We start from the raw sequence: 9760 nt of genomic DNA on the forward strand, positions 1-9760 counted from the left end.
AGTCAAAGAACAAAATATAGAGATTTTTGAAGAAATTAATGAAGGCCTTGTTATGGAAGAAGATCCTAAAATCAATATTATTGTGGAGGATAATAATGAAGATCCTATTATAGAGAAGTTAAAATTAAGTAAAATTGATATAAAATATGAAAATGATGAGTTGAATTAAATAATGGGAAGGGTTCAATCCCATCAAGAAGCAAGAAGTGAAATTCTCAATCTTTCTGGTTAAATTTGGTCGAAATCCAAAGGTGGGACAACAATGTTGATGAAATTTGTCATTTAACATTATTTTTGGAACAATTTAGTTAGTTGTCAAGTTTACAAAATTATTTTGCAAACAAGCATCTCGAGACTCTAAAACCCAAGTCCAGTGAAAGAACTCAAGTCTCTAAACCTCAAGTGTGCTTCTTGGTCTACTTCTTTCTTCTTTCTCTATATGCTCTATAGAACTCGAGTTTGAGAGACTCAAGTTTCTTCACTGAACTCGAGCCTCTAAGGCTTGAGATGCTCGTTTGCTCAAATGTTTCAAAAACTTGCCAACTAAAGAAATAGTTGCTAAAATCGTGTTCAATGACAAATTTCCTCCAACAATGTTGGTGGTTAAATTAAACATGAAGCATGCTTGATTTGTATCTATTTGAGGACTTAAGTGTTTTTATGACGATATTTTGCCCTTTTTAAGCATTATGTGGTGAAGGAGAGGCTTGGGTTTCTATTGGGAGTTACAAACACTCGTGATGGAATAGAAATATATTAAGATATTTACACATTGCTTGTACATGCAAGGTTCACTTAAAGCAGAAAATTTACAAACTAGCAAGCACCGAAGTTATAGCAATTGCACCAGAAAGGAATAGGCAAGCAATACAGACAGACTAATGTCAGAGACAAAATTCTGTCACAGCTTGTTTGAGGTGGCGTTCAGCTTTAATTTCTTGTAAGTAGTTGCTCTTGAGGTGCCCCATCAGCACTAAAATTGTGTGCCTTATGGTTAGCAATGAAATCTTTGTACCAAGTCGCTGATAGTCTTCTAGTTCTCTTGAGAGTGGCATAATCAACATAATGAAGCCCAAACCTAGTGCTATATCCATCTAGCCACTCAAAGTTGTCAAGCAAGGACCATGCAAAATACCCTCTCACATCTGCTCCTTTCCTGATAATATTACCAAGTTAAACACAAATCAGCTGGCCTTCAAACATCTCATTAGAAATGTTAAAGATATCGGGTTGACTAGACTCAAATCTATTGTTCAATTCTACTTGGAGTTCAAGCATAGAAATCCTAGTTAAATTGCAAATAGTGCTACCCTAGTTTAGTGTATGGTTTGTCTAGTTTTAGCCTACTATAAATACTTATCAAGCTACTATAAGTTCATTGTAATACACAGTTCATATGGTAAAGATATAACCATTAAGTGTTTTTCCCTACAGATGTAGGTCTTTAAGGCCAAGCTACATTAATTCCCTACTTTCTTATTCTTTATCTTATCTCTCTATGATAATATTTATTTTTCTTATTTTATATTTTCCCAAACACTTTATCATTATATTAGCACCATGTTTTATCTTTTCTAACGTGATATAAAACCATGTCTCATCTTTTTCTAATATGTCATATCTTTCTCTTGTGGATGTAGGTCTCTAAGGCCATACCACATGAATTCCTTGCATTCTCTCTCTTTTTCTTAATGTCTTTTTATCCTTTATATTTTCTCATACACTTTATCATGGTATCAGCTCTGTACTTTATATTTTCTGACAAGGGAAAATCTCACAATTTGTCAGAAAATACCACAGAGGAAAATATACAAAATGGTTGCAGGTTATGTCACTTCTAACAGCTTAAGCTATATAGTGGAGAGGCTAAAATAGTACATAAACTGATAAACCCATCAAAACAGTATAAGATTCCTTAACAGTGAGTCCTTCCTACTTGTTTTTCAAAACAAGATAGAATACAAAGCATAAACATATGTAAAACGTTTAGTGCCAATGATGGCTTCATTTTCTAGTACCTCATTGCTGTTGCTAGGGCATCTAAGTAGCTGTTCATGTACTCCACTCTCTTGATATCATGAATTGAATTTTCCATGGTGGAATGGGGATTCTCCTTCTCACAAAACCCTATTAGGTACGCTAGAATTATATAACAACTTTTTAAACACATAGAGCCAATATTTATTAGAGACTATAAAAGCTTAATTTGCACTCACCATTTTCTGTTATAAACAATGGAATGTTGTTATATCTCTCTTTTATATATGTCACCATCTTTTCCATTCCTTGAGGATAAACAAATAGCCAGTCACATGCCGTCTGCATCAATATGGAGACTTAGTAATTTAGCAAAATGCATAGTTGTGGTGATTTCGACAAGTGAGATTATATATTCATACCGGCTCTCCAATGAAGATGTTGTTCTTTTTAGCTGTTCGTAAAGCAAAACCTTCTGTTCTCGAAGCTCCCGGTCCTGGTTCACACGGAGAAAATATACAGTCTTTTATATAGAAGCTGGTGTAGTGATTGATGCCAATGAAGTCTAATTTATTCTTCAGCATCTCCAAATCATGTTTTGAAAACGTAGGCAAGTCCGATTGAAGAATTTCTTGCATCTCTATTGGATATTTCCCACGTATAATTGGGTCTAAGAACCTGCATTGAACTTCTAGATTAAGTCAGAGCAGTGCCTCTATTATGAATGCAAAGTTCTAAAGAAATCAGTATGTCAACAAGTTTTTAAATTGTGGATCATTTAATGATGATTTATTTACCAGTTCATGTAGAAAGATTGAGCCCTCTCAGCTGCTAACTTATCTTCCCAGGAGTCACTAATAGGTTCAAGCCACATAGCATTCATAACAATTCCAATGCTACCTCCTTGTTTTTTCTGGATGTTGAGTAAGAAGCATTTTAGTAAAGAAAAAAACTGCTTTATTGTTTCATTCATTATATCTCCTATAGAGTGTTGCATCAAGGACTTGGAAGACATTTACTAATTTACCTGGTATTTGGTTCTATAAATACCGACAACAGCAGCGTGGGATAGGATCATGTTATGAGCCACAACAAAAGGCTCTTTCTCTGAATCCCCACCGCTACAATTCCCAAATGGCCAGGAGCAGTGACATGGTGGGTAAATACCTGTCCTGTAACCGCGAATCGCTACTACATTGGGCTCATTTAAAGTGGACCAGTACTTGACTCGGTCCCCAAAGAATCTAAAACATATATCTGCATAATATTTGAAATCCTCCCTGAACAAATGATTTTATTCCATATAAGAGGCAGCCAATCTCATATAAATTAAGGCACAGATAGCCTAAGTAAACCATTTCAGGACTGCAGTAAGAGAGTGCTGCCACTTACTGCGCTTTGGAACTCAGCCAAGCTCCATTTTTGCCTTCAAGCTCCTGAGGAATGTCATAATGAGTCAATGTCACGAAGGGTTGGATCCCTGAAACCAGAATATGAAAATTAATAGGGAAATCAGGAAATATATGTTTTCTTTCTTTGTAAGTGAAAATTTTGTTTACCTATGTCACAATGTGGTATGAGTTCACAAAAGGCCACATTTGTGAAAACTGCAAGAGTAGATTATAAAGCGAAAATGACTTGGATGAACATACAAATCGTGGAAGTTGAATTGACCTTTATGCAGAAGAGCGTTTATGAAGTTGTTATAATGATCAATGCCAGCTCTATTCACTTTTCCAAATCTTCCCTCTGCTTTAAAGAAAGGGTAGGTATGAGAGATAAAAAGTATTAAATTATCAATTCTCCCAAAAGTTTAAACTATTATGAAATGATAAATTTAATTATTTAAACACATAATTCTAACATGCCCCCTCACATGTGAGCTCAAACTCCATTTTAATAAGTGAGACTCAACACATGAGATTTTAAATTAGAGGTAGTGTGGAGGAGACAATGATCAAACTCAAGAGCTCCTGCCATGATACTATGTTAATTACTGATTGACCCAAAAGCTTAAACTACCGAAACTTTTGGAACAATCGATAGTTTAACAAAAATACCACTCCCTTAATCAAGTTAGAAGGTCTTTCCCTTTAAAAAATTGAAGAGCTTACCGGGTAGAATTCTTGCCCATGATATGGAGAAACGGTAGCTGTTGACTCCCATAAGATCCATGAGATATAGATCCTCCTGTTTTGTCATAGCATAGCAAAGCATATTGATCAGGTTTTTTTTTTTTTTTTCATAGTTTATACTATTTAGTTACTTATGAATAATATTAAGCAATGAGAAAATTTGATGGATATCCTAAGAACGTTGGTTTAGAAAATATTTTTACAAATTTTTTATAGGAAAAGAAAAAAGCAATTGACTTTTTTGACACCTTTTATATATTTTCTATAAAAGCGGTATTAAAACTTTTCTAAAATGGTCTATTACCAAATACATTAATAGCACCCGTTAACAGGACCTCTAAACTAAAAGCCTAGAAAATCACTGACAAGCCTTATTACAGTACTATGGGACATCCCTTGTTCTGTCACAATAGCAAAATACGCTCTATTTCTAATGTTTGGAGAGATAGACAATGCCTTTCCAAATTCTAAAAACTCCATTAAATGCTTTGGATTAATACACTTCATTTCTTGCTAATGAAGCTCCTCTAAGTAGGGGTAATTATAGAATACTTCTAGAATACCATAAATGCATATTCTCCCCTCTCATATAATTGTGGGTCCCACTAATTAAATTCATGATAAGACCTACAATTTATGTAAGAGGAGAGAATACGTATTTATGGTACTTACGAAATATTCAATAATTTTCCTGTAAGTAGTTTATTTGCAATAAAAACAGATGTAGAGTCTGCTTTGCTCAAATTATGTACAGTTTCAATTTACATGTCTTGATGGTGTAAAGCCTTTTTATCTCTTTAAAACACAAAAGTCCTAAAGTATGTTTCTTTTACATTATTAAAGTGAGCTCATTATCATGGGGTCCTTTCCTATCAGCCAATCCCTTTAATCTAGTGGGGTTGAAAACTGACCTTATTAGCACAAATAATTCAATGAACCGTGATTTATTTAATAGAGATGAGAAAACAAACAAGATCTCTATTAGGCATCTATTGGTACAAGTGTATGTGTGGGGCTGTGTATAGAGTAACATTGTGGAATATGCATATCTGTGGAATTGTATGCATGTATCTGTGCAAGTGTATGCGTGTGAGTGTGCATAGAGTATTATGGTGAGGTAGTGCATAACAGAAGTTAGTTAATGTCAGTTAGATGGAGAGTTGGTTAGTTGGTTAGAGGCAGTTACAATTATCAGATGTATAAAGAGACTAAGGAATTGCTATTGTTCTTTCATTAAGAAATAATATCTCTCTCTCTCTCTCTCTCTGTGCAAATGGAGACCTAAGTCCCCTCGAAGTGACCTACTCAAGATCCCAATTACTTCATAACTCTTAACAATCTCTAAATTTTTTTTTTTTTTTTTTAAAAAGTGAACTTACAATAAGATAAAAGTGCATGACAATGATATGTGTGCTTCATAATTTATCAATTAAATTTTATTAGCCACATACTTCTAAGAGGTAATAGAGATGAGAAAACAAACAAGATCTCTAAATTAAAAAATGTGAACTTACAATAAGATAAAAGTGCATGACAATGATATGTGTGCTTCATAATTTATCAATTAAATTTTATTAGCCACATACTTCTGAGAGGTTGTCATGTCAACATCATCAACTGTCTACATCAATATGAAAGGACTCACACATGAAGAAAAATGTGTAAAATTACATATTTTTGCTTAAAAATAACTCACACTAGTGAGTGTATAATTGTGTAAACTTATAAATTTGCTACAATAAACTTTACACCGATATTATTCATTTTGCATTTAGGAAAATAGTAAATGGTGGTTTTTGTATGTAATGAAAGATAAAAAATTAAAAAAAATCAAGAAAAATCAATATTTTTATAATTAATATAAAGTAGAAAAGATAGTTTGATGTGGGATGTTTTGAAAAGTGAGAATGTAAAATAGCTAGAAAAAGTTAGTTTTTATGCTTCAATAGATAGGAATTTTTGCATGAATTGATACAAATGCTCTAATCCCCATCAATATTTGCGCCTGAGAAAGTCTCTAGACAAATGCCACAATTCTAATATGATCAACCATGAGTGATGGGGAAAAAGTAACGCATACATGTGAAAGTGGAAGGCAGCCACTCATAATCAACCATATCAGAATTGTGACAAAAGTTGTGGTATAAAAATTATCATAGAAGAACAATAACTCTTTCACCAGGATTGTGTATATCATTTTTACTTTATATAGCTAAGCATGTGTTTGCTTCTCTCTCTCTCTCTCTCTCTCTCTCTCTAACACTGGCCCTACGCTTGAATTGAATTCAAATTAAGAACAAATTCATCGTCAACATTCTCATACAAACAATAATAACAACAACAACAACGAAAGGACTTGAGTTACTGGATATCGATGGTACTGGTCAACAGCAATATCTCCATTACTCCCATCCATGATTTTACCTGTATCATACAACTCAAACCATCAGAGGAAAAGATTGAAAGGGGAAGGGGGTGTTGAAGAGCATTAGAACAGAAACATATGCTAACCAGGCATATGAGTGAAAACATCCCAGTTATTAAGTCCTTTACCATAGCTCAAGAAAGCTCCTTCAAACTGAAAATGAAATCAAACATAAGAATATATTGAAAATTAGTGATTAGTATGTTTGAATGAACTTTAATTTTGAGAGAAGTGAGAGAGAGGCAAGAAAACCTGATAAGAAGAAGAAGCTGTTCCAAAGAGGAAGTTGCTTGGGAATTGAGATGATTCAGTACTTCCTTTTAGAGATATGGTATCACATGTTGCCACTAGAATTGGACAGCACATATGAAATACAAAGAAAGCATGCAATACCAATGAAAGCTCCATAGTAATTAATGCTATTCCAAATAAAAATGAATCCTTTTTGAGAAAGAAAGAGAAGTAAAAGTTACTCTAGTGAACTTATTATGGAGTACTATCATTTTAGAAAATGAGAATTTATGTTGTTCAAAGGGTAACAATCAGAAAGAGTATCTAAACAAGAACACAGCAATTATTAGCTGAAATGAGCATCTAGATGGCTTTGACGTTTATAGTCATGCATCAGCCAAAATGAGATATACACGGCACATTGCACTGTTTGAATGGACACAAGTGATATCTCCCTCAAAAGCCGACTCCCTTCATTGTTGCGTTTGGAAATTTACTAAACCATACATGCAACTATCATTAGTTGGGTGGATAATGAATTATTGTTACTTCATTGACTTATTCTTGAAATAATGATTTTCATCGCTCACTTCACATCAACTACATAGCATAGAAAAGGCGGTTAATTAAGCTTCTTCCAAGTAGCAAGCACTTAAAAAAATCTTCTGTAACTTGTGGTTAGTAGTGGTTAGGAGCCTAGGACTACTAATCACTTCACATCAACTACATTAGTGGCGACGCCACGTTGGTCTCAGGGTGTTCCCAGGAACACCCTGAACTGAAAAAAAAAAAAAAAAAATTATATATAATAATTAAAATTTTTTTATTTGTTTATCCTTAAAAAAAATAGGAACACCCTAATAAAATTAGGAACACCCAAATAAATAAATTTTATTTGTTCTACTTTCAAGCAAAAAAAAAAAAAAAAGCCCAAAAATATTTGAACTAAAATCTAAAAAAAAAAAAAATTTATTGTAACAGAGCAAGCACCAAGCCCACAGATTCTTCCAAAAAAACAACGGACGGCAAGCCCAACATCAAGCCCAACAGATGGTAGAAAACCAGTAACCCACGGATTCACCAAAAAAAAAAAAAACTAACCTAACCTCCAACAAGATCTTGATTTTGGTTGGAGGGGAGCTTGACTCTCGTAGTCTCGTTCGTTGTGAAGAAGAAAGATTGAGCGAGATAGAGAGCGGAGGAAAGAAAAATCCGAGTCTGTGACAAGGAGCAAGTGACTTTTGATATTTATTTTGGGGAAGAACACCTAAGCGTTGGAAGTGGGGTATTAGATTTAAAAATAATATATATTAAATAAGCTTTTTCTCTTGGGACGAGTTATTGGGCTCCTGTTTTTTTAATTTTAAACTACATTGCATATTTTATATTATTATTATTATTATTATATTTTGGTTAAGAACAGGTTCCTTGCCTGGCCACTGTGCCGACGGCGCTACCCATCAACTTCAGGCCTCCCTGCTCTCTCAACTTCAAGATATTTCATCTCTATTTTAGTCTCTCTCAGTCTCAGTCTCTCTCTCATCGTCTCAGTCTCTCTTTATGAATAATATTTACCCTTTTTTTGGAATTTTTTTTTAAAATAACAATAAATATTAAAAAATTTAGTTAATTGTCATATTTCAAAACAATTTTGAAAAATAACATCTCGAGTATCTAAAACTCGAGTTCCAGATGGAACTCGAGTTTTTAAGTCTCGATTTGAAGAAAAAAAATTGCGCTGAAAATCGAGTTTTAAAGACTCGATTTCCATAAATTGCAAAAAACGCCGCTATATGGCTTTAAAACGTCACTATAGGGATTAAAAACGCCACTATAGGGCACCCTAAACCTGGTACTTAGAAAAATTTTTTGCAGGAAAACGCCGCTATAGGGCTTTAAAACGTCACTGTAAGGCTTAAAAACGCCACTATAGGTGAAATTTTTTGCATAAAACTCGAGTCTTAAAGACTCGAGATCTATGTGGTATTTTCCCACCCAGACCGCGAGTGTTTAGCACTCGAGTTTTAAGATGGATCTCGAGTTTTAAAAACTCGAGATGCTACTTTTCTATATTCTTTCAAACCTTTCCTAACTTACTATTTTGAATCACCCTCTGAATCCATTTTGCACAAAACCTCCATTTTTTTGCTTTATGCCTTTATCTGGTGTTGGTGTTTTTTTTTTTTTTTTGAGAATATCCGGTGTTGGTGTTGGTGTAACTCAGTAACTGTGTAAGGTGTTGATGAGATCATTAATTGTCTTTTTAGTGTTGATATTGGTGTCTTTTGGTGAAATACAATAAATTAGATTTATTTGATTGGTTCTAGTTTTTTAATTAATCAATACATTATGTAAGACAAACAAATTAAATTATGTTAGGTAAAATAAAAATTAATAATTTTATAATTAATAAAATAACAATATAATAATTTTTTTATATAAGAACAATATAACAAATTATAGTTTAAAAAAGACAAACAAATTAATGAAACAACTAAACAACAATATATTTGGGAAAAATTTCTGAAGCTGTCACTAGAAAAAATTATACTTCTTAAGAAATACTTTGAGAAAAATTCCTAGAGTCGCCTCTAACTACATAGCATAGAAAAGGCGGTTAATTAAGCTTCTTCCAAGTAGCAAGCACTTAAAAAAATCTTCTATAACTTGTGGTTAGTAGTGGTTAGGAGCCTAGGACTACTAAATTGTGACTTCCATTAAGAATGCATTAGTCTGCAAATAATAAAATTGTGGGGTCACAGTGTCACATAAGTCTATGACAAAGAAAAAAAAGTATATTTGAAATGGACTGAAATTGACCGGGAGATATGATGTTAACGAATGAAAGAAAACGAATTTATATATACCTAAAAGCTGAAACGTAGCATCTAGTGTTACTACACTTCAGTTGAGCAATATCAACGTCCATGTCATTATCTTTTTTCTTTCCAATTTTCCTATTATTGTTTTTAACATTTTTTTTTTAATATTT

The 9760-nt window shown here is 33.3% G+C and overlaps 1 protein-coding gene across 3 annotated transcripts; it reads right to left on the bottom strand.

The window, feature by feature from the left end:
* Positions 1 to 736: 736 nt before the first annotated feature.
* Positions 737 to 7892, bottom strand: LOC115993015 (beta-glucosidase 46-like). Of its 3 annotated transcripts, XM_031117283.1 has the most exons (13): positions 7870 to 7892; positions 6790 to 6978; positions 6624 to 6690; positions 6478 to 6536; positions 4092 to 4167; positions 3652 to 3726; positions 3370 to 3457; positions 3005 to 3257; positions 2775 to 2890; positions 2400 to 2655; positions 2217 to 2319; positions 2019 to 2139; positions 737 to 1156 (listed from the first exon to the last, which is right to left on the bottom strand). In XM_031117283.1, the coding sequence occupies exons 2-13, from the start codon at positions 6943 to 6945 to the stop codon at positions 931 to 933; spliced, it is 1596 nt and encodes a 531-aa protein (XP_030973143.1). In that variant the 5' UTR covers positions 6946 to 6978; positions 7870 to 7892; the 3' UTR covers positions 737 to 930. The 3 variants fall into 3 exon arrangements, with proteins under 3 accessions (XP_030973143.1, XP_030973144.1, XP_030973142.1); XM_031117284.1 differs by lacking the exon at positions 7870 to 7892 and having other exon boundaries at positions 2019 to 2127; positions 6790 to 7536; XM_031117282.1 differs by lacking the exon at positions 7870 to 7892 and having other exon boundaries at positions 6790 to 7536.
* Between the last annotated feature and the right edge of the window lie 1868 nt (positions 7893 to 9760).

Source organism: Quercus lobata, chromosome 5 (genome assembly GCF_001633185.2).
Source record: "Quercus lobata isolate SW786 chromosome 5, ValleyOak3.0 Primary Assembly, whole genome shotgun sequence".
In the NCBI taxonomy this organism is placed as follows: domain Eukaryota; kingdom Viridiplantae; phylum Streptophyta; class Magnoliopsida; order Fagales; family Fagaceae; genus Quercus; species Quercus lobata.

What these genes read in the sequence shown, in the direction of transcription:
- LOC115993015 (XM_031117283.1), bottom strand. Translation starts at nt 6,945, where the DNA reads ATGGAGCTTTCATTGGTATTGCATGCTTTCTTTGTATTTCATATGTGC. An exon ending in TGTTTTCACTCATATGCCTG is followed by an intron (nt 6,537 to 6,623) that starts GTTAGCATATGT and finishes TGTATGATACAG; the next exon opens with GTAAAATCATGGATGGGAGT. An exon ending in TGGCTGAGTTCCAAAGCGCA is followed by an intron (nt 3,258 to 3,369) that starts GTAAGTGGCAGC and finishes TCATTTGTTCAG; the next exon opens with GGAGGATTTCAAATATTATG.